This window comes from Macrosteles quadrilineatus, unplaced genomic scaffold, assembly GCF_028750875.1.
Source record: "Macrosteles quadrilineatus isolate MER2022 unplaced genomic scaffold, UCM_ALF_1.0 Scaffold_3__2_contigs__length_128488019, whole genome shotgun sequence".
Lineage (NCBI taxonomy): Eukaryota > Metazoa > Arthropoda > Insecta > Hemiptera > Cicadellidae > Macrosteles > Macrosteles quadrilineatus.
Genome location: NW_026542596.1, coordinates 96,792,222 through 96,814,006, shown reverse-complemented (window position 1 = coordinate 96,814,006; position 21,785 = coordinate 96,792,222). Strand labels below are relative to the sequence as shown.

The following is a 21,785-nucleotide window of genomic DNA, read 5'->3' as shown; positions in this document are numbered from 1 at the left end:
ACTCAAGTTATTGCGTTCACGGACGTATATATATATATATATATATAAGTCTATATATATATAAAAATTTGAACGAATAGTGTTTTTGGCCTCTGGGGACATCAAAATGAAAAAGTAAATCGGTCCCGAGTCTAGGTCTTACCGTGCCACCTACGGTAATAGCTACTTCCCTATAGGGAAATTCGCTAAAATGAGTCAAAATCCCACTACAGTATCTACTGTTTAGTCTTTGGTAAATGTCAAAGTTTAACTGAGTGACCTGCTGATGTACTTTGACCTACCTGAGGGTTGAGCCCTCTTATCCTGAACTGTCCGCTGGTCTCAGTGGAGCTCTCCTCTTGCAGTTGGCTGCACTGTTGTGACCCTTGCCCTACAGCCTCCACCACCACGCCAGGCTCTGGGTCACCACTGAGAGATGTCACAGTGCCCAGCGCACTGTACGCCACTCTCTCACCACTACACACCACACTTACGTTATACGTTACTTTGTTCTCCTTACTACTTATCCATTGTGTCTTGCCTGGTTTATTTAATTGTAAAATGTGTTTGTAAAAAGAGTGAGAAAAAACCTGGTGGGTCCTGATATTTTTAGGGTTTGCTAGTTTTGCTGAAACTGTCATTTGCAAAAATGGCTTATGGACACTCAATAATGTACGGAGAAAGTGCAATGGAGTATAGTTAGGGTTGAAAAAAACACCCTTAAAAAAGGGGGATAAAAAAGTAGCGCATTAAAAATTGAGCGGAGCTATCAAGATAGTTTATTGGAAAAGACACAGTCACCATCAAACATAATGAATTTTTTCACCATTTGAGGTTCAAGAATTTGAAGATAGTTGGGTATTAAGTGTTATGGTGCTGGCCCTGTGGAGCGGCATTCTGGGTACTATCTCATGGATCTGTAGAAATGTTGAACTCATCGGCTCGATCTCCAACTCCATACAAAATCTTAAAATGTTTGCTCTAACCAAATAAGAGTTTAAGGGTTTAACTACCTTATTTTTGGTTGCTGACCAATTTGATGGGTCGTAACAGTTGCTATAGCTCACCATAAGTCACTCCCTAAGTTTGACTTGGCAAAAAAGTATGTGTATTTGACAGAATTTAGTAATTTAGATCAGAGCAATCTGTGGGTGGCTCACATCAACTACGACGACTTTGATAAAAAATCTGGCTACAAATTTAACATGGGGATGGAGGTGTAACATAGAGCACAAAGGCCTAGTATTTTAGGATTTTTTTGAGAGGATAGCAGGCTTACCTGAATGGGAAAGAGTCCAAACTGGAACAGGAAACACAGGGAACGCTGTTTTGTTTCCTGTGCCAGTTTGGACTCTTTCCCATTCAGGTAAGCCTACTATCCTCTCAAAAAATCCCGAATACGAGTTTGTGTACAAAGAACTTCATAATATCGGATGCATAAGAGCTTCACTTTTCCACTGAATTAAATTCTACCACATAATATACTGTAAATCAAAACAAAAAAGAAAACTGAGCACGCATCAACTTCCCACAAATAAAATGCTCTAAATATATTTGGTGTTGAAGAAACAAAACTGTTTCCAAACCAAGAGGTGTTCAACATAATCGATTTAATTTACGTTTTTTTACCTCACAGAATTTTTTAACACTAACCTGAGCGTAACCTCGACTGTCACTCCCTCTTTGATGGCTGTCATCTTCGACGGAGGATCAAACTTGTACTCCTTCATCATGGGTCGGAGGAAGTACTCGCCAGGGGAGAGGGAGAGGAACGCCATTGTCCCGTCCTCACTGGTCTGACTGTTGCGGCGATAGTTCTCACCTCCGGAGAGAGAGAGCAGCACACCCTGGCAGTAACATACATAACTATAGGAAACAAACTGTCAGGTTACAACATGGAGAATTGAGGTTTCCCACTTGAGAGCATTTATAATGCTGAAAACAGGTATGTTAAGAACACTTCTTAAATTAGTTATTTTATTTTTTTACAGCAATTGATGATATTGTACTTTTAGGATGGAGTTATAACTATAGAAAAAATACTGATAGAGAATAAATAGATATAATATTTTATAGATCTAGATTGTCTTAATTTAATTTTCATATATTATATTTACCACACACTTAAACTCAGACTACAATTTTAATTTTACAAATGACCTAGAATTCAAAAGTTAGCCTACTTATCACCAATCTTAATGTTTGAGGTTAGGTTTTCTTGGTAATGTGTTCTAGGCCAGAATAAGATTGATTTTGTGTTTGATAGGAAAAACAGGCTAAAACCTGAACAGTGGGGAGTCCCCTCAACAGGAAACACAACACTCACAAAAATTGAAATATTTTACAGTGACTAACCACTTTCTTAATCACAAAGAAAAGGTTTGAAAGAAAAAATGTTAAACCTTGTTTCTTTAAAAGAATTACGGTAGTTGGCAGCATACAAAAAGTAGCCAAGATAACTTCTGAAGATGTGAAGATATTTCTTTCCAAGCCCCTCTTGTAGGGATTAAATATGAAATTAATTATGCTATCAACGTTTTGCATGCTGTCAACTGCCAGAACTTTCTTCTTGGATAATCTTGTGAAGTATCCATTCTTTCTTCTTTAATGTATTCCTAAGCCAAACGGCTATTTCTCCAAAAACAAATAAACTACCAGTAATTTTTCAACAACAAATGTGAGGTATGGACAGTGTTTTGGGTACTTGAGGAATTCCATATTTTTCCCATTACCTGAAGAGGACTCCCATCAGCTTTGTCCCTGACTGTGACAATGATCTCGGCCAGCTTGTGAGCACTGAACTCTCCCTTGTTGTTGGGTCCACTCATCACATATCCCTCCTTCTCCGCAGTCACACTGGACGAGCAAACAATACACAATATCAGAAAAACTCTGATACCTACTATTCCAACCCTGTAGCTTGGACCTAAGCTTTTTTGGGGATAAGAATGGAGTTAGAAATACATGGAAGCTGGAATAAAAAAATTGTTGTTTTTATCTCAACTTATTTTATTATTTTAGATAAACCTTTTAAATAAATAATCTTTTTATTTTTGGACCTTGTAAAGTGGCGCTTGGATACATAATAGACGTTTCTCGTTTTAATAGTTTTTCGATCACCACCGCTCTTGAAAACTAACTCAACAGATATTACAATTTTACATATTGAAACTGCTAAAACTATTTTATTGCAAATTAAAGCACTGGTTTTAAATTAATCTAGAGGTTAAAATACCTTAAATCCATCAATGTGATCAAATGTCACCGATGAGCGGCATATATTAACTGGTTTTATGTTCTAGCCTACTTTAGGTATTCTACTAGCCTTATGGCATTTAGACATTTGCACATTAGAACCATGCCTTTAAAGTAACTGTGCTGTTTGGTATTTTTATAATTGCTATCATATGTTGCATATTTGATGTTTGTTTTTATTGTATTGTTGTTTTAAGCTTGAAGATTTACTTTTGGGATCTTGGCTAATAAAGTATCTATGTTTAACTGTGGTGTGAGTTTTACCTTTCACTTCATGGTGTCAGGTTAAATAAACTTTTGTGGAGAAGAAAGAACTAAGCATGGCTGAAGCAGTGAGTAGTACAATTAGTACAGTTCAATACCAACTTGTCAAACCTGAACCTTTCAATTTCAGGGAACCTTCTGAATGGCCTAGATGGATAAGAAAATTTGAAAGGTTTAGATTAGCTTCAGGATTAGACAGTAAGAGTGGGGAAAATCAGGTTAATATGCTTTTATACTGTCTAGGAGATGAAGGAGAAGACCTTCTAACATCTTTCGGATTAAAAGATGAAGAATTACAGAGTTATGACACTGTCAAGGGTAGATTTGAGTCTTACTTAGGTTTCAAAATCAATATTGTATATGAGAGAGCTAAATTTCTAAAAAGACGTCAGTCTGAGGGGGAACCTGTTGATTCTTTTATAAATAGTTTACACAAACTGGCAGAGCGATGTAAACTTGGGGAATTAAAAGATGAACTAATTAGAGATTTGATAGTAATTAGGGTAAATGATGATAAACTTTCTCAAAATTTACAGTTGGATGAAAAATTAACTTTAAGTACAGCAATTTTGAAAGCAAGACAAGCAGAGAGTTTAAAACAACAACAAAAAGTAGTGAGGGAATCACCAGAAATTGAGTTTGTCAATAAGGGGATTAATCAATCCACTAAACATCGGTTTAGGGACAGTTCTTGCAATAAAAGTCAAGATCAAAGCTTTTCAAAGAAAGGTAAATGTAACAAATGTGGATTTGTTGGTCATCACAATAGCAATGATTGTCCTGCCAATCAGTCTACATGTTTCAGATGTGGAATAAAGGGACACTATGTGAGATGTTGTACCAAAGGATTTGAAGTGAGAGAAATTAATAAAAGTAATGAACCATTAGAAAAACCTAAAACCTATTTAGGGGAATTGACCATAGAAGAGGTTGGAGGACAAAATCCTTGTAAAGTAAAACTTAATGTCAAGGGGCATGATATTTATTTTAAGTTAGACACTGGAGCAGATGTTTCTATAATTGGATATGATCTTTGCAAGGAATTAAAACTGGAAACGAGTGAAACAAGTAAAATATTATTTGGTCCGGGGAAAACTAGGTTGAAAGTGGTTGGTAAGATCGTTGCTACTTTGGTTTTTAGAAATAAATCTATTGTAGAAGATATTTACGTCATTGAGCAACAACCTACTCCACTTTTAAGTAGAAATGCAATGTTGAAATTAAACCTAATTCAGTTCAACATAGATTCGATTTTCTCTAACCAAATATTTTCTCAGTTTTCTGATGTTTTTGGTTCTATTGGTGAAATGAAAGGGGAAAACTACAGAATTGCACTAACACAAAATGCTCGTCCCTTTGCTGTGGCAGCCCCTCGTAGAGTGTCCGCTCCATTATTGAGCAAAGTCAAAGAAGAATTGGATCGACTGCATTCTGAGGGAATAATTGAGCCAGTGGTAGAACCAACAGACTGGTGTGCACCAATTGTTGTTGTACCGCGTAAGACAGGTGATAGAGTGAGGCTATGTGTTGATTATACCGAACTCAACAAAAGCATTCAGAGAGAAAGGTGGCAACTACCAACTGTGGAAGAAAGTCTAAGTAAATTAGAAGGCGGACAAATATTTTCATTACTAGACGCTACAAATGGATTTCTTCAAGTTCCCTTACATCATGAAAGTTACAAGCTTACGACTTTTATAACTCCTTTTGGGCGATTCTTTTTCAAGAGGTTACCATTCGGTATTAATTCTGGCCCAGAGGTTTACCAGAAGAGGATATACCAAGTTTTGGATGGACTGGATGGGGTAGTAAACCAAGCAGATGATATACTTGTGGTCGGTAGAACACAGGAAGAACATGACCATCGACTAGCAAATGTATTACAAAGATTGAGAGAACACAATGTTACACTTAATAAAGATAAATGTAACATTAATGTGAACAGAGTTAAATTTCTAGGACATTTGATTGAAAATGGATTGATAAAGCCTGATCCTGAGAAAGTGGAGGCCATTATGAAAATGCAAACCCCAAATAATGTTAACAAGCTTCGGCAATTTCTTGGCATGGTTAATTATTTGATGAAGTTTATTCCTAACTTGGCTGAAGTTACAGCTCCATTGCGAATTTTACTTAAGAAAGGTTATCAGTGGGTTTGGTCTGACGTTCAAAAGAGTGCTTGGGATAAAATTAAATCCCTAATTTCTTCAAATCCAGTTCTGGTGTCTTACAACAAAAATCGTAAAACCAGAGTTGCAGCTGATGCCTCGTCATTTGGCCTAGGAGGGGTGATTGAACAATTTGTGGATGGAAAGTGGAAACCAATCACCTATGCATCGAGATCTTTATCACCGACAGAGATGCGTTATGCTCAGATAGAAAAGGAGGCACTGGCACTGACTTGGGCATGTGAGAGATTTTCACAGTATGTTTTAGGAACCGAGTTTGAACTTATGACTGACCATAAACCTTTAGTTCAGGTGCTTGGAAGTAAACAAATCGCTAGTTTATCGGCAAGACTTCAGCGGTTAAGAATGAGAATGGCTTGTTTTAGATATAAAGTAACATATGTGAAAGGAAAGGAATTTTATGTACCAGATGTTTTGTCTAGGAACCCCATTAAGTCAAATGAAGAACATGAAGACATATTGGAACAAGATTTGTTTGTTCAGAGTATTTTAGATGCTATTCCTTGTTCTGACAAAAGGCTCAAGGAAATCAAAGAAGCTCAGGATACTGATGAGGAATGCGGAAGAATTAAATCCTGGATTGTGAATAACAATTGGAATAAAAATTCGGTGTATTGGAAGTACAGGACTGATCTAAACATCAGTAAAGGATTCCTCCTTTTAGGCACAAGACTGTTTATTCCAAAATCGTTGAGAAAGGAAATACTGAGTAAAATACATGAAGGTCACATGGGAATTGTCAAATGTCGAAGGCGAGTGTATGAATCGGTGTGGTGGCCTGGCTGCTCAACAGATATTGCTACACTTGTAACAAATTGTCCAGTTTGCTTGGAGCAAAGAAGTAACAAATCAGAACCAGTACTGTTGACTGAACTACCAAAAAATCCCTGGGAGTCTTTAGGTATTGACCTTTTGAAATGTAATGCAAAATGGTATTTAGTTGTGCAAGATTACTATTCTAGATTTCTTGAACTGGTTTATGTGGATGCATTGACTACTGGAGCTGTGGTTGCTAGATTGAAAAATATATTTGCTCGACATGGAGTACCATATGTGGTAAGAGCTGATGGAGGTCCGCAATTTACTTCTAAGGATTTTAAAAATTTTGCTGAAGAATATGGTTTCCGTATAGTGACATCAAGCCCAAGGTATCCACAATCAAACGGAGAAGCAGAAAAAGCAGTTGACATAGCGAAGCGGATTCTAACGAAATGTAGTGATCCAAATCTTGGATTGTTAGAATATAGAAATACACCCTTAGAGTCTGGTCTTTCACCTGCAGAGTTACTTTATTCACGGAAGCTCCGATCAACATTACCGTCAATAAATAACTTCAGACAGGTAACAAGGGAAAGATTGCAAAAGTTTAAAGAGAAGGATTTTTCAATCAAGGAAAGAAATAAGAGAAACTACGATGTAAGGAAAGGTGTAAGAGATCTCTCACAGCTTGATCAAAATGACAAAGTTTGGATTCCAGATTTAAAACGTTATGGACATGTTGAGAATAAATCAAATCATCCTCGGTCCTACCTGATAAATACACAGGCAAGGAAGATCAGAAGGAACAGGAGACATATAATAGCTGTGCATAGGCCTATTGAAAATGGTGGAAATAGATTTGAACACCAATACCAAGAAGACCAAGGAACTGAAACTGATGCTGGACATAATTACAATAGCAATGAAAATGACAGACCTAAAAGAAGTATAAAACCACCTCTTAGATACAGTGATTCAGATTTTTACAAATAAACTAAAAAAAAAGAGAAAAGAGAAGATGTGCTGTTTGGTATTTTTATAATTGCTATCATATGTTGCATATTTGATGTTTGTTTTTATTGTATTGTTGTTTTAAGCTTGAAGATTTACTTTTGGGATCTTGGCTAATAAAGTATCTATGTTTAACTGTGGTGTGAGTTTTACCTTTCACTTCAGTAACGAAGGTAAAACAAACAACTCATCATTCTTACTTGTACTTGGTGTTTGCACTGAGAGGTCCGAAGATATAACGTCCCTCGTTATCAGTGATCTGTGTGCCGACCAGCTCACCAGCTGTGTTGTAGATTGTTACTGAGGCTCCAATCACAGGCTGTCCTCCTCCCAGCACTCTCCCCTCCACTACCTGTATGTTTGATGTATTGTATACCATACATTACTGACCTGCTATTCTATCTCACAATGATAGTGTGCTATCTCATATCTACTCTCACAACAAACTGCTCGCTTAGAAGTTGTGTTTCAAATAAGTAGTTATTTCTCAACATTGTCAACATTGAAACCAAATTACGATTTTTTTATGTATTCAAAACAAAAATACCTTTGTCACTAACAATTCAAAGCAAAAATTTTAGATTGAAGTTTCAAACACAAACATCGGCTGTTGTGACTCACCTGGCCTCTTTCAGCCTTGAAGACGACACCCTGTACACAGTCGTTGGCTCCCACCACTACTGCACTCAAAGGGGTGAACAGCAGAGAGCTGGCGGAGGGTACGAGAGTGACAGACTCCCCAGGGGCTAGAGGAAGACTGAACACATAGTCTACCCCAGGGGCACCAGACTGAGGCGTAGCAGTGATAGGGCCTAGCTTGCGAACACTGAAAAATAAGTGAGGTTAGGGTTGTATGTAGAAACAGTGTATTTCATTTCTTCAGCTTCAGGTCACGGTGTGACAGACAACAAATAAAACAGCAATTAAAAAATAAACACAATTTCTGCAAAAATGTTTTTGGGATGTATTGGACAAATACTTATGGTTGAATTACTGGAGCTAATGAATAAAAATGTATTTTTATATACACTTAACCTAATTTTTCTGATTCCAGGTTAACACATAATGCGCAATAATCTTGGTTTGCAGACACAATGCACAGTTAGTTTAGATTATGAGGATATTTATAGCTTAATGAATGGGAAAGAGTCCACTATAAACAAAAAACACAAACACTTTGACATAAACACAAAAATTGGAAAATTTGACTGTCACCAACGGCATTTTCAACCAAGGAAGGTTTTAGTTGGGAGGAGGGACGTCTTCAGGTCCTTGTGTTGTTGTGTCCTTCAGGTTTTTGTGTTCCTAGTGCCAGAAAGGAGTCTTTCTTATTTAGGTAAGCCTACCTAGTGAAAATCCTTAAAACTAAGGTCCTCATGCTTTGTCTTACATACATAGTTTAGATTATAAATTTCATCAAGGTGTGTTCTTGGGTATAGAAAGTACATAACAAAATGTACACACAATGTTCTCTGCACCTCCAGCATACTTGAGAAATGGGAGTAGTGGATTTAGCTTGCACACACGACACACTGATACACAAAGGTTAGGTTAGGTTTTGTGACTTAATACACTTAAGATACTCTATTCCAACTTCTTCATCTCATCGTACCTAGAAGGGCTTGCGTTGTCTTCAGAGGGAATGACGTTGACTATAAGGTCACTAACAGTCTCCAATGATGTGACCCGTCCTGTGTATAGATGTGTGAGTGCAGTGAGTGATATAGTACCACCCGTCCAACGGATAACTGTACCCGCATACCCGTGACACCCGACTGGCTCCAGCACCCACACACCCGTGCTTGGGACACACACCCGACTCTCACCCGCAGGAACTTCCATCACCTGTGATGTCCCGTTCACATCCCCCTCCAGCTTGTAATGTACCTGCAGTGAAGATGATAATAGTGAATGGTGTTACAATGTAGGTAAATGAATGAACTACTACAGTGATTAATGCTGAATAACTAACACAAAGAACAACATGTTTAAGGCACAGCCACATACTATGTTACCAACTGTTTTGCTCATGCATGAGAATGTTTGATACAAATTGAAATTGAAATTCCAATTCTAGAAGATCCAAAAATATGTGATTCAGTGGCTCCAAAAGTAGAAATAATTGAAGGTGTTTGAATACACATTGTGACTAGTCGCGTTCCTTGAAATTAATTTTCTTCTGTAATGTAACTTATTCTTATTATTTTTAATAAATCTTCTGAAATTGAAGCTACAGCCGATGATCCAATGATAAAAGTGTCCACAATTATAGCTTACGCTTTTAGTGAGTTGTTTACACCTCCCCTGTGATACCTAAGGCTAACCTTTGTGAAGTGAGATGAGACAAAGTGTATAGGCAGTCCAGTCTGTACAAACGTAGGTCCAATGACTTTCTCCGTAGACACAGACAGTGAGATCTCCTCTCTCTCCCAGCACCAGTCTTGTGACGGCACAGAGACTGTGTATTCTCCGGGCAACACATTGTCAAACACGTACACACCTCCTGTCATAAACATGACAAATAATGACAAAAGAGATCAAAAGACGACAATACCACATGCATTAGTTCAAGATCTAACTGTTTGCAGTAGATGAAATGTCATGCTTCCTCCCATTAGCTTGTCAACAGCTCTTATCATTGGCAAGCGGTGGGAGTAACTATATTTGTGAGAAAAATCCCAAAAGTTGCAATAACTTGTAAACTGTAATTTTAACAGCATGAGGGGTAGTATGGGTTTGTTTAGAGTTAAAGGACCGTAAAATACTAAATTTCAATCAAAATTGTCCGAGCAATTTTTGGGAAAATCTGTTTTTCTTTTAGTTTTTTTGGGAGTTTTTACGGGAATGGAAAATCACCATTATAAAGCCAAATATCCAAAAAAAATTTAAAAAACGGCCTGGAGATACCATATAACCAGTAACCGCATACCAAATTTCATCAAAATCAAACCACAGGTGTTGTATGTACACAGCCAAACATAACCAACCACACTATTGTGTACCTTTGGCCACAGCAGTGGTGGAGTCTGGCCCAGACTGTAGTGTAACAGTGATGTCAGGGCAAGGGGAAGTGAGACATTTGATAGCACCTCTCACTGTAGCTTGTAGTTGCGAGAAGTCTACCCCTGTCACTGGACCATCCACTACCCTCACAGTCCTCTTGAGAGGGGCGAACCTGACCAGGGATAATAAGAACATGTGTTTACAAGATATAGCCTAGTGGCTCACGGCAAATAAATTGTTATTTTATTTAATTACCTACCTTGTTTTCTTTAGTGTGTTGTTTTACACTATTGGCATTTTCACGTTTTCTAAGGACAATTTGCGTAACAATCTTGAGTTTTCAAAAACTTATTACACTATCTGTCATCACTAATAAGCCCTGATTTGTTTTAGCGGATTTCACTATAGGGAAGTAGATATTAGAGTAGGTCTCATGGTAAGACCTAGGCCCGGGACCGATTTACTTTTTAATTTTGATGACCCCAGAAGCCAAAACACCATCCGTTTATGTATGAAAAATCATCTAAATCGGGAAAATTATAGTATATACATATCTATAACATATGACATACATAAACATATGTAACATATGTTGTGTTGCTGACATATATAAATATATGTGTCTATTAACACAATAACTTGAGTAATTTTTTTTCTATTTTGATTAAATTTCGCTTAAAGCATGATAAATTTGGACCATGGGAATGGGGTTTTATGGGGTCAAAATTGGGTTTTCTCATTTTTGATCCTCAAAACAAAAATTTTCCCAATTTCTCTCAAGACCAATTTGAAGAGCTGGAAAAACAAATCATTTAGTATGTTAAAGTTAGTATGTTAAGGTTTCTTGTATGCTTATTGGTTACGAAGAAAATTCAAAATATTGTAAATATAAAATTTCCCATGTTATTCTTATGGAGAATATTGTAAACTGTTGTATAGTAGTTTGCTTGTTTATGGATGTATTATTATCAAACTTGGAAAAATTTATTTACAATAGAACCCCTCATATCCGGCCTCAGAATTTCTGAATTTCTGGTCCTTGGTTTATCCGGTCACTTCCCGGAATTGATATCAAAATTATTTCCCACGGCTGTACACAAAATCTCCATGGTTTGAGCGTTCTCACGGTTTATCTGTTTCCTGTTCCAATACATTTTTATCGGGTTCTCTACTCAGTTGAGCTAGTAGATCCAACTTGTAAACAGTTAGACGATTATTTTCAGTGCAAATAGTACAGTACTGTATAATTTTTGTGTTTTTTCATCAAGTGATTTATATTGTGTTGTACACTACAATATTTTTAATGAAATAATGAATGCGTCAAAATGTAAACGTAACGTGGTGATAGTGGAACAAAAACTTAAAGCGATCTCTGTTGAAGATTTGAGTTGAGCTCCAGGTTTTAAGTCAAACAAAGAGCGTGCAACAGTTGCCCTGTGTTGTGTTCCACTACATCTGGGGAGCATAAACTTCCACTTTTGATCATCGGTAAATCCCATAAACCTTGAGCATTTTAGAACATCAATGTTTATTCTCTTGCTGTGGTTTGTCGTGCCCAGAATTCAGAGTGGATGGATTCATACATTTTCATTGACTGGTTCATAAACAAATTTATACCTAGAGTCAAGAGATTGACATTTTCGAAGCCATCCTCGAAAATGTCCATCCCTACTGAAAACAATTCTAGTTAACTTATTTCATTTATTTAAAACCTAGTTTAATAAAATAAAACAACCCAATCATAAATAATAGCTTGTCCCATTAATTTTTTCCACTTCGCCGTGCACCCCCTTGGGGCTTGTGCCCATGGGCATGGGCCTTAAGGGAAATCCGGCACTGCCTTCACTTATGTTCCTGTGGTAACTAGCAATAGCCTAGCTGATTAGAAAAACATTAACATCTATCTACGAAATTTAACTCACTGCAGTCCCTTGGTCCGTTCGTCGTCAGTGACAGGCAGTGTGACAGAGTAGGTAGCGACAGGTAGGAACGTGCAGTAGAGTCCTGCATTGTCTGTGGTGGCAGTGTAGCCAACCTGCTCTCCCTCCGTCTCCAGGTGTACCACCCGCGCAGCTGATGAAGAGCCTGGCTGACTAACGGACACTTGACCACACACTCGGTACGCAGATGGCACCAGCTCCCCTAGGTGCGGCGTGTTGGGTGTCACCTTCACGTGTTGCTGTTCAAACTGTACATCCGCTGCACAAAGAGTAAGTGTAGGCTAACGTAGGTGTGTATGGTTAATCTACACTAGAGGGAAGCAAGTTTGTCTAGTGGTTAGACCGTGGGACTTATCCCGTTTATCAATTTTATCCATATGATAATGCCACAACCTCTAGGCCTAGCCTGAAATTATGTGAAAAACAATCCTGGGCTCAATTAATTAAGAACCTAGTATCCTAGGATGTGAAGGTACAGTAGAAATGGTAGAGTACCAGTAGTTTAGTAATAAGTGTTTTTATTGTAGTTGGAAAGTCTATAGAATTTCAGTCACATGTTACTTTTATCCTTAGGCCCGGTTCACACGAACGACAAGCCTAGCAGACTAGGCTTGGACTAGGTAAGCACGACTGGGTAGCAGACCACAAGATCAAATGGAGCCGTTCACACGAGCCTAGGGCGACGACTAGCTAGTCATGTTCGAGCTTGATGTCCCAAAACCTAGTCGGGCCCCGCTTCCCAGTCCGTCGTGGCAACTACCCAGTCGAACTGCGTAGCAGTACATGTAGCCTTTTGGGAGCGTTCACACAAGCGATCGGGTAGTCGCGCTGCAGCTCGCTTTCTTCTCTTTGTCTTCCTTCGCCAGTGATGGATCCGAGTGGCATTAATATCGATATTTTCAGTTTTCACATAGTCCGTGGACATGTCGTTCGTCTGAACCGGTGTGATCCTGTGGTCCGCTACCCAGTCGTGCTTACCTAGTACAAGCATAGTCTGCTAGGTATGTCGTTCGTGTGAACCGGGCCTTAGTCATTTAAATAAGATAGTTTCTAGCAACAGTTGACGTTTAATGCCACAGTTAAAACCAGCCTCTTTCAAAATATTGAAACATATCAGGGCCAATAAATAACAAAACCTGAAGCTGATAGACTATATATAAGATACATTCACTCTAAAACAGTAAATTACCTTCGTCAACCATCTTCAAAAATGTATAACAAAAACAAATGTTACTGCCGTTTCAGCATCACTTTGCCATGTTCAGGCATTAAAGTTCAGCCATAAGGCTATATTAAAACAAAAAAAAAACATAAAAATGCCACACACAACAAACACATAGTAAAAACGGTGTTGAGGAGTGCACATTCCCGCACTCGAGCAAGTACGGTAGTTGACATTTTTGCTGGTTGATGAAGGTAATTTATTGATTTAGACTAAGGATCAGCTGAGAGGCTAGAAAATATTGATTTTAATACTTTCACTCTCCTTTCTTGCCACTCGGGAAGTTCTAGGAACCTGACATGTACCTTGATGTAACAGTTTGACAAACAATGAAAACCCTCCTGTACAGAGCCTTAGGCTCCTATTATACTTAGAGGCAAACTATAAAAATTACACAAGGAAGGTTGTGGACCTTGTCATTATCATATCACAAAAGTCTAAACAATTTTTGGAATGCACCACAAATAGATCTTGCTTGATTAATTGTACAAACAGACCAGGGTCTTCTCTGATCTTGGAAGCTAGCGGAGCGCCGTTCCTCTTCAAGCAAAAAGTGGACATGGGAGCAAAGGTTTTAGCATATTTTAACAAAAAATAAAAAATATAAACTATTAAGCTCAAATAGAAACGAACAAAAATATTTTTTTTATAGATAATTACAAAACAAATAAATATAAATTTACAGATATTACTAAAAAATTTTGATTCTTTCAATATATATGTTGGATGCCTGGCTCCATCTTCAAATTCTTGAGCAGATCTCCATTTTTTTTAGTATTTTTTTGACAAATGAGCAACTTACGAGCCTGAACATGAAGTTTGTAGATGCCAGGAGTCATACTATCCAGACGGAAGACTCCATCTTTTCCTGTTTTAGTTACAACCTTGGAATCAATCAGCACAGAAGCACCTTCTAAAGGACGTCCATTGGGACTCCACGACACTTTCCCATCTACACTGAACCCCTTAACCTGTCAAATATTCAGTTTATTAGTTCAGAATCTAGACTCTTTACTTTTACTTGTTTCTAAAATAATGTTGTTTCTAAATTCTCTTTTCTACTTATTTGAACACATTTTATAACATAACAACATTAGTTGTTGTTTTTCTGCAGCAGTAAGAACAACCCTTCCTTGATATCAATGGCCACAACTAAATCAGTATCACTATAAGCGTTTTCAAAGTTGTAAGATAAATCAAATGGATAAAGAACTAACTTACCCAAGAAAAGAGTTCCTGGTAGTAGATAGCACAAAACAATTAATTTAAAACACAATTAATTCGACATTTCACCCCTTTAAGTGTGCTCCTTCAAAAGGAAGTAATAAGTTGACCTTGAAGGGTCGAAATGTCAAATTAATTGAGCTTATTTTATGTGCTATCAAATGCCTGGAATTCTTTTCTTGGGTAAGTTAGTTGTGTATTCGTTCCTTCTTCATTAGCACGTTTACTGGGGCTGTGTGATGGCCGGCCTCTGCAGGGAGCGCGGACAGCTAATGCGCTGTGTGGATGAGTGTGTGAAAATATTTTAATTTAGTTTCATCCAATAGGAGAGGCATATTATAGCATGTCCCAATCGTTGTGGACGTATTTTTACAAAACCCAATAAATAGATAGTAGAGAGATAGATAGATAGTAGCACTAAAATTACTGCAAGCCGGCCCTCAGTATATGCCAAATGGAGGGGAAAATCAGGGTAGAAGTACCCGGATATATAATAAAAATATATACCAAAAAAGGGATAAAGCACAATTTTGAGGTTAAGCACCTTCCACAATGCTACAGCTATTCCACAAACTTGAACAACGCCAAAAAACGGGAAAATAAAGCCCTGTAGAAAATATAAATACTGGGGGTAAACTTCACCAAAATGAAATTAAAAACCCACTAGAACATGCACGTTAAGGCACAATATGTGTTTCCTTCTAAATAGCTAGACGAAATATAATCGCATTGCAATGTCCAAGACTAATGTCTCGATCGGAGGCATGCACAGTGAACCTGTTAAGGTATCACGAAGCCTAGTGATTTTTCTTCCAAAAAGTAACTCTACTGAAAAATGGGGATGTATTAAGAATGTTTAACCCCTCCAAAACACCACTGGCATCTCTTAAATTCTGTAAAATTTGCTAAAACTACATCAATCTGAATGAAGCACCTGGAAGACAGTGGTAAGTTGAAGACTGCTGTGTTTCACTTGGAAAGTTAGCTGTTGAGGGTGAACGTCAAACTTGATGTTGTTCTGAGTGGTGCCCTGGTAGTGAGGAACAACGGAGTACTGGCCGGGAGACAGAGAGGGGAACACAAAATGTCCTTTGGTGTCTGACGACACGTGACAAATGGGCACCCAGTCCTTCAACTCCACACCTGAACAATGGAATGTCTTATACAATCTATTGAAGTGACAAACAACTTAAACAAATTAACATGTTAAAAATAATGGTTTTGTTAGAAGGTATTATACTCCAGTAAAAAAAGTTGATTATTTAATAATGAATCACTAAAAGACAAACACGCAACACAACAAATCAAAGTAAATAAACTAAGGATAGTAAAAGTGGTTTTGGGCAACACGGTCTGGTTGGATGTCGATGAATAAGTACTGAGAGACACAAAAAAAAGAAGAACTCTTCTCATTAGAATAACTTAAATGTGTCCCATGTTGGTCATTAAATGTTAACAAATAAATAAAAAAAATCAATTAACTAGGCCTATATTTACACAGAATCATGACTGACTATTTTGTAAATCAATATGAACATTTTTTTAAATGAGGATTTATCATTTAAATCCTTAATGGACTGGACTTGGCCTCCAGCGTTCGCGGAACTATCGTGAACATCTCTCGCGATAGCGACGAGTCATCGTCACTCGCGAAGCGGCAAAATCGCCACGATCGGATCAAATCCCGTCCCGAAAAATTCCCGAATCAAATGTAATCCCATCCTGTAAAATTTCCCGAAATTTCAGGACTCGTCCATCCCTAAAGAATTTATTATAGTACTGGCCAGTCAAACAACATGACTTTGGACGTTGAGTGTCTCAAACATTAAATAGTCGCACCTTCTGCCTCTTTTAGCGAATTTCCCATATAGGGAATAAGCTATTACCGTAGGTCTCATGGTAAGACCTAGACCCGGGACCGATTTACTTTTTTGTTTTGAGGTCCCCAGAGGCCAAAAACACCATCCGTTCAAATTCATATATATATACTTTTGTGCCCACCCGGTTTGGCAGTCAGTGCGCTGGTAATTTACTCGGTGTGGCAGTCACCCGCCCGAAAGCCAGTCAGCTCTCCCATAAGCCAGTCAGGTATGGCTTCCCGTGCACTTTATACGTATGAAAACAGCAAACCGGTGCTGCTGCCTGTGTCGATAAGCGTAACTGCAATACCAATGCGGAGACTGTCTCATCGTGTGTTCTATCGTGGAGTAGTGTAGCCAGTACGGCACCCTACCCTACTTTGTAGCGGTAAAACCCAGCGGTCTGTAATCTTCGTTTACTCCTTGTTACTATTTGTGTTGGGATAGTGATTAACTACGTGTTAATGTTTAAACATGTTCATACTCCAAATAAATATGATGCACCTCTAATAAGGATCGTCGAATATTAATTAATTATAATTGGTTGAATCTTGATCCTACCCGTTCATCATCTCATATTTTAAGTTATTTTGATTTTTTTTACCTTCAGTTGAAATTTTAGGCAACTTCTCCTTTATACAATATTTTTTATCCTAGTATTTACAGTGTTTCCACGGACCGGGAACTATACGGATTTTCTTTATCTCGAGAAATATACGTGAATCTTGTCCGAGATACTGGAACTGTTTTTTACGCAATTGCGTAACGCGAAGGAGTAACTATTACATATGACAACGATATTATTCTATCTGATAAGAATAACCATGAAACTACACTCGAAAGATAAAATATTTTTATAATAATTTCAATTTTACAAACAAACTATTACAGGAATTATATTTTGGGACGGATGAATGATAAGGAAGCAACAAAAAGTGGTCACGAGTGCAAATACGGGGGGGGGGGGAGGGGGGTACAATATAACGAACGCCAGAAACGATTATTTGTTTACTTTTCAGATTCCTTATCAAATCTCTCTCTCTCTCTCTCTCTCTCTCTCTCTCTGTCCAGCATCTGGTGCTTTGCGGGGATACTTGTTTGTATGGTCACTTGTGGGAACTCTGCCATTTTTAGTGTTAGAAAGAATCTAGTGAGAGAGGATTGTTAGATAAAATTTTAGCAGTTGTTTTTTGTGGCCCTCTCTCAAAAATTCGTCCATTTACCAAGTGCCGATTTTTGTCCTTGTGGGGCTATAACGGTCACTATGAGAGAGGGATTTACGAGGATATGTGAGAGGAATTAGTGGGGATATAAGAGAGAACATTCAGAGGATATAACGGTCATTGTAAGAGAGGGCATAGTGAGGATATGTGAGAGGGATATGTGGGGATATAAGAGAGGAATTTATAAGGATATAAGAGAGGAGCATGTGGGGATATAAGAGAGGAATTTATAAGGATATGAGAGAGGGGCATGTGGGGATAAATGAGAGGGTTTTGTGAGGATATATGAGGGGGACTTGTGGGAATATAAGAGAGGACTTTATGGCGATATGAGAAAAGAGTTGATAGTTCTACAGTTACTTGGGTTTGTGCGATGATGATTATCCAGGAGACACAAGAGAGGGCGTTATGAGGATATGAGAGCGGATCTTGTGGAGATATACAAGATAGATATTTGTGGGGTTATGTAGGCCTATAAATAGTTTTTGAGAATGTTAGACGGTGAAATAGGATACCAAGTAACTTTCAATGGATATAAGAGAGGGATTTGTGGGACTGTAAGAGAGGACTTTACGGCGATATCTCAGAGGGTTTTGTGGAGGTATGAGAATGAAATTAGGAGGACACGTAAAAACAGTTAATGCTAAATGTTTAAGGGTAATATAATTAATTGAATGGTCTTAAGAAATGATTTAAACACTAGACTAATGATTTATCACGCTTTATTTTCATCAATTTTACAGTATGGAACAGTATGGAAAAATTCAAGCTTTGGGGCGTCACCTCTGGTTCGTATCAACTTTTTAAACTTCAAAAAAGTAATACATAGAATAATGTTTTCAAACCCGTAAAACATTCTTGCAAACAACTTTTTAAAGAACTAAAAATTCTAACCGTCCCTAATTTGTATATTCTTAAATGTTTATTGTATGTGAAATCAAATTTCGAAAAACTCCTCAGTGAAAATAATCGGCACAATTATAACACTAGATTTAATAAAGATTTTCAATATCCTATACACAGATTAAATCTTGTGGAGAGGACACCTTCTTATATGGGTAAAAGATGTGTTTACTATTTGCCTGGGTTCAACGAATCAATCATAGGATTAGTATCTTTTAAGGAAACATTGTTTAGTTTTTGTTGGAAAATAATTATTTTAGTATAGATCTGTTTCTCGAAGACAAATCTATGTGAATTGTTTTTTTTTTACTATGTATTTATTTTTACCAATTAGCTAGTTTATCTTAGTATAGTTTGACAATGTCGGCTGTGCCAGAGCATTTGAAAAAAACGTTATGTGTCAATAAAGATGACTTTGACTTTGTATAAGTATAAGCAATGGTTTAAATAAATATATAAAAAAATTACCATGTATACATACATGAATATTCATGTCCGTACCCCCGTCATTAATATTATGTATGTGAGGCAAATGTTGACACCACTTTACCTGGAATATATTCTTATATTCCTTAGACAACGTTATAACTGAAGATTTAATTATAAGTTTTATAAAATTTCGGATAAATGTATTTTAATGTGCATACAATTTTTTCAATAGTAACATATTTTCATTATTTTTATGTTGATATTATATAATTTCATATGCAGGTTAAATACGCACCATCTGAGATCCCTGTCTCAGATAGTGTTATAATGCTATTCATAAAAGTCGTCACTTCAAGTTGATACCGCAACATGGTGTTATCATTCATTGTGGTGTTGAGCTTAACTTGTTGATGATATCGTACTTCCAAAACTAACTTAATAATAAACTTGATATAATATCTTTGAAAATCATACTTTGGACGATCTTTACTTGTTGTAATTAAACGATTACAATAGGCTTGCATTCAAGCATGGCCGCCTCCAAAGAAGGCAATGTGGTCTTTGAGCTTGCAATACTGCAATCCCAGTCACCCCATCATGACACCATCATGACACCATCAGGTGCTTTTTTCTGCAACACATATTTCTGTAGATATTTTTGCAGGAAACTCACATCGAACCAGCCAAAAAAAACTTTTGTGGTGTTGCTAATTCTAGATGGCGTGAAAGCCTAAAAGTCCATTTGTTATGGCTTCAAAAGTAACATTACTTGATTTATCTATTCTTGTTTCTAATCAATGTAAGTGTCTATTTTTTCCAGTATAGCAAAGAATGACCTTTTTTTATTACTGGAGTGTATAGTAGTAGTTGTAACTAGAGTTATAACAGTTTTTATAATTAATATTGCAACATTCAATAAACATAAAAAAACTGGATTTAATAATAAATATTTATACTACGTCATACATTTTTCATATTTTATGTCATATTTTGGAATATAATTACGTTTTTAATATTAAAATAATAATCATCAACTACTTTTTATACTTATGTAATTTACTGGTTTATGTCGTTAAATTCTTGTGTTATTGAAGTAATTTGTTAAACTGCATGGACAAATACGACATCATGAAAAATACAAGGTAACTAGACTGTTTATTCAAACCGTCTGAAAACATGTTAATAATGTTTGAGTTATTACCAGATTACTCTCTAAGGATTAAAATAAAACATTTTCTTTCAAAAATCATTATTGTTTTTTTAAAAATTACATTATTAATTAAGTATAATATATACAAATAGTGTAGTATATTATTAAATAAATTGCTAAAACACTGTGGCATAAAAATATACTGACAAACAATACAGTAATGTAAATTGAACTTAACCTAAAAATTGGGAATAAAGTATAATCATCTTACTATAGTAAAAATAAGTAAAAATTTTCGGTGTAGCCCTTCAGAAAGTAACTATAGAATGTACCGGTAGAAATTTAACAGAAGTATTAAGTTTCAACTATTAAACTGTATAAATAATAACTTTCAAAAGATCTAAGGGCACAAAACAATAATTTTAATAACGTAGTGTTTCTTGTCTGTATTGTGCAACGCTCACATTAATTATTCAGATGTCTTTTGGGGTTAGTAAAACGTTACGCATGTTTGTTGTGAACTGTTTGTATATTTCATCGTTTGACAAGCCCCAAAAACATCTTAAGGACCGAGGCAATTATTGCTTAATGTAAGAAGAAAATAATTCTCTCCTCTAAAAGACACGTTTAGAATAAAACCTAAAATGGTAGTGGTAGAAAATGGTCGTACAAACATAAAACATATAAATCATAAAACCCTAAGGCTTATAAGCCATTGAAAACCTTTGTAAATAACAGTAAACATTACATTGGGTGTTTAAATTCATAAACAAATTCAACTCATACAATGCAGCACCACGAAAAACGACAGATAATACCAACATTTTAAAACTGGCATTACAAATAAAACAACACAGAAAAAACAACTAATGTGATAGTTTAAACATTACTGTTGGTGTTTAAATTCATAAACGAATCATACATTGGAGGACTATGAAAAACGACAGATAATACCAACATGTTTAAACTGGCATTATGGATAAGTTAAAAATGATACAACACAGTAAAAACAACTAATGTGATAATTTGTTCAGGTTTTTCTGTGTTCTTTCCTGTACTATTGCGTTTACCTTTCATTTGATCTTCAGGTAATTTCCTATTCCTTGCAGCTCAGGAAATCTCTTTAAACGTTCTTCGCACTTTTTTTTTTGTTGGAGGTCTGCCCAGTATTATTTCTTCAGCAAAAAACAACTCAAAATATTCTGTGTGAGTTTTTTGAAGTTTCAAAGCTGATTCCTTTATGTTTATTACATACATTTGGACATATCGATGATTTGGACCCATTGCGCTGGGGTGTGGCCAGTAAGCAGGTGCGCGGTCTGTGAAGGTCATTCCTCCCCCGCCCACCGATCACAGCGCACAATGATGTTCACGA

At 36.7% G+C, this 21,785-nt stretch overlaps 1 protein-coding gene across 1 annotated transcript in view; it reads right to left on the bottom strand.

Moving 5' to 3' along the window:
• LOC128988658 (BOS complex subunit NOMO3-like) overlaps nucleotides 1–21,785 on the bottom strand; it is a 55,550-nt gene that overhangs the window by 7,225 nt on the left and 26,540 nt on the right. Inside the window, exons 7-17 of the mRNA XM_054410153.1 lie at nucleotides 15,781–15,989; nucleotides 14,425–14,593; nucleotides 12,383–12,659; nucleotides 10,460–10,632; nucleotides 9,782–9,960; nucleotides 9,070–9,344; nucleotides 8,079–8,283; nucleotides 7,658–7,809; nucleotides 2,712–2,835; nucleotides 1,633–1,826; nucleotides 282–456 (exon numbers count right to left, since the gene is read on the bottom strand). Coding sequence (XP_054266128.1) covers nucleotides 282–456; nucleotides 1,633–1,826; nucleotides 2,712–2,835; nucleotides 7,658–7,809; nucleotides 8,079–8,283; nucleotides 9,070–9,344; nucleotides 9,782–9,960; nucleotides 10,460–10,632; nucleotides 12,383–12,659; nucleotides 14,425–14,593; nucleotides 15,781–15,989 — 2,132 coding nt within the window. The remainder of the gene's footprint in view (nucleotides 1–281; nucleotides 457–1,632; nucleotides 1,827–2,711; nucleotides 2,836–7,657; nucleotides 7,810–8,078; nucleotides 8,284–9,069; nucleotides 9,345–9,781; nucleotides 9,961–10,459; nucleotides 10,633–12,382; nucleotides 12,660–14,424; nucleotides 14,594–15,780; nucleotides 15,990–21,785) is intronic.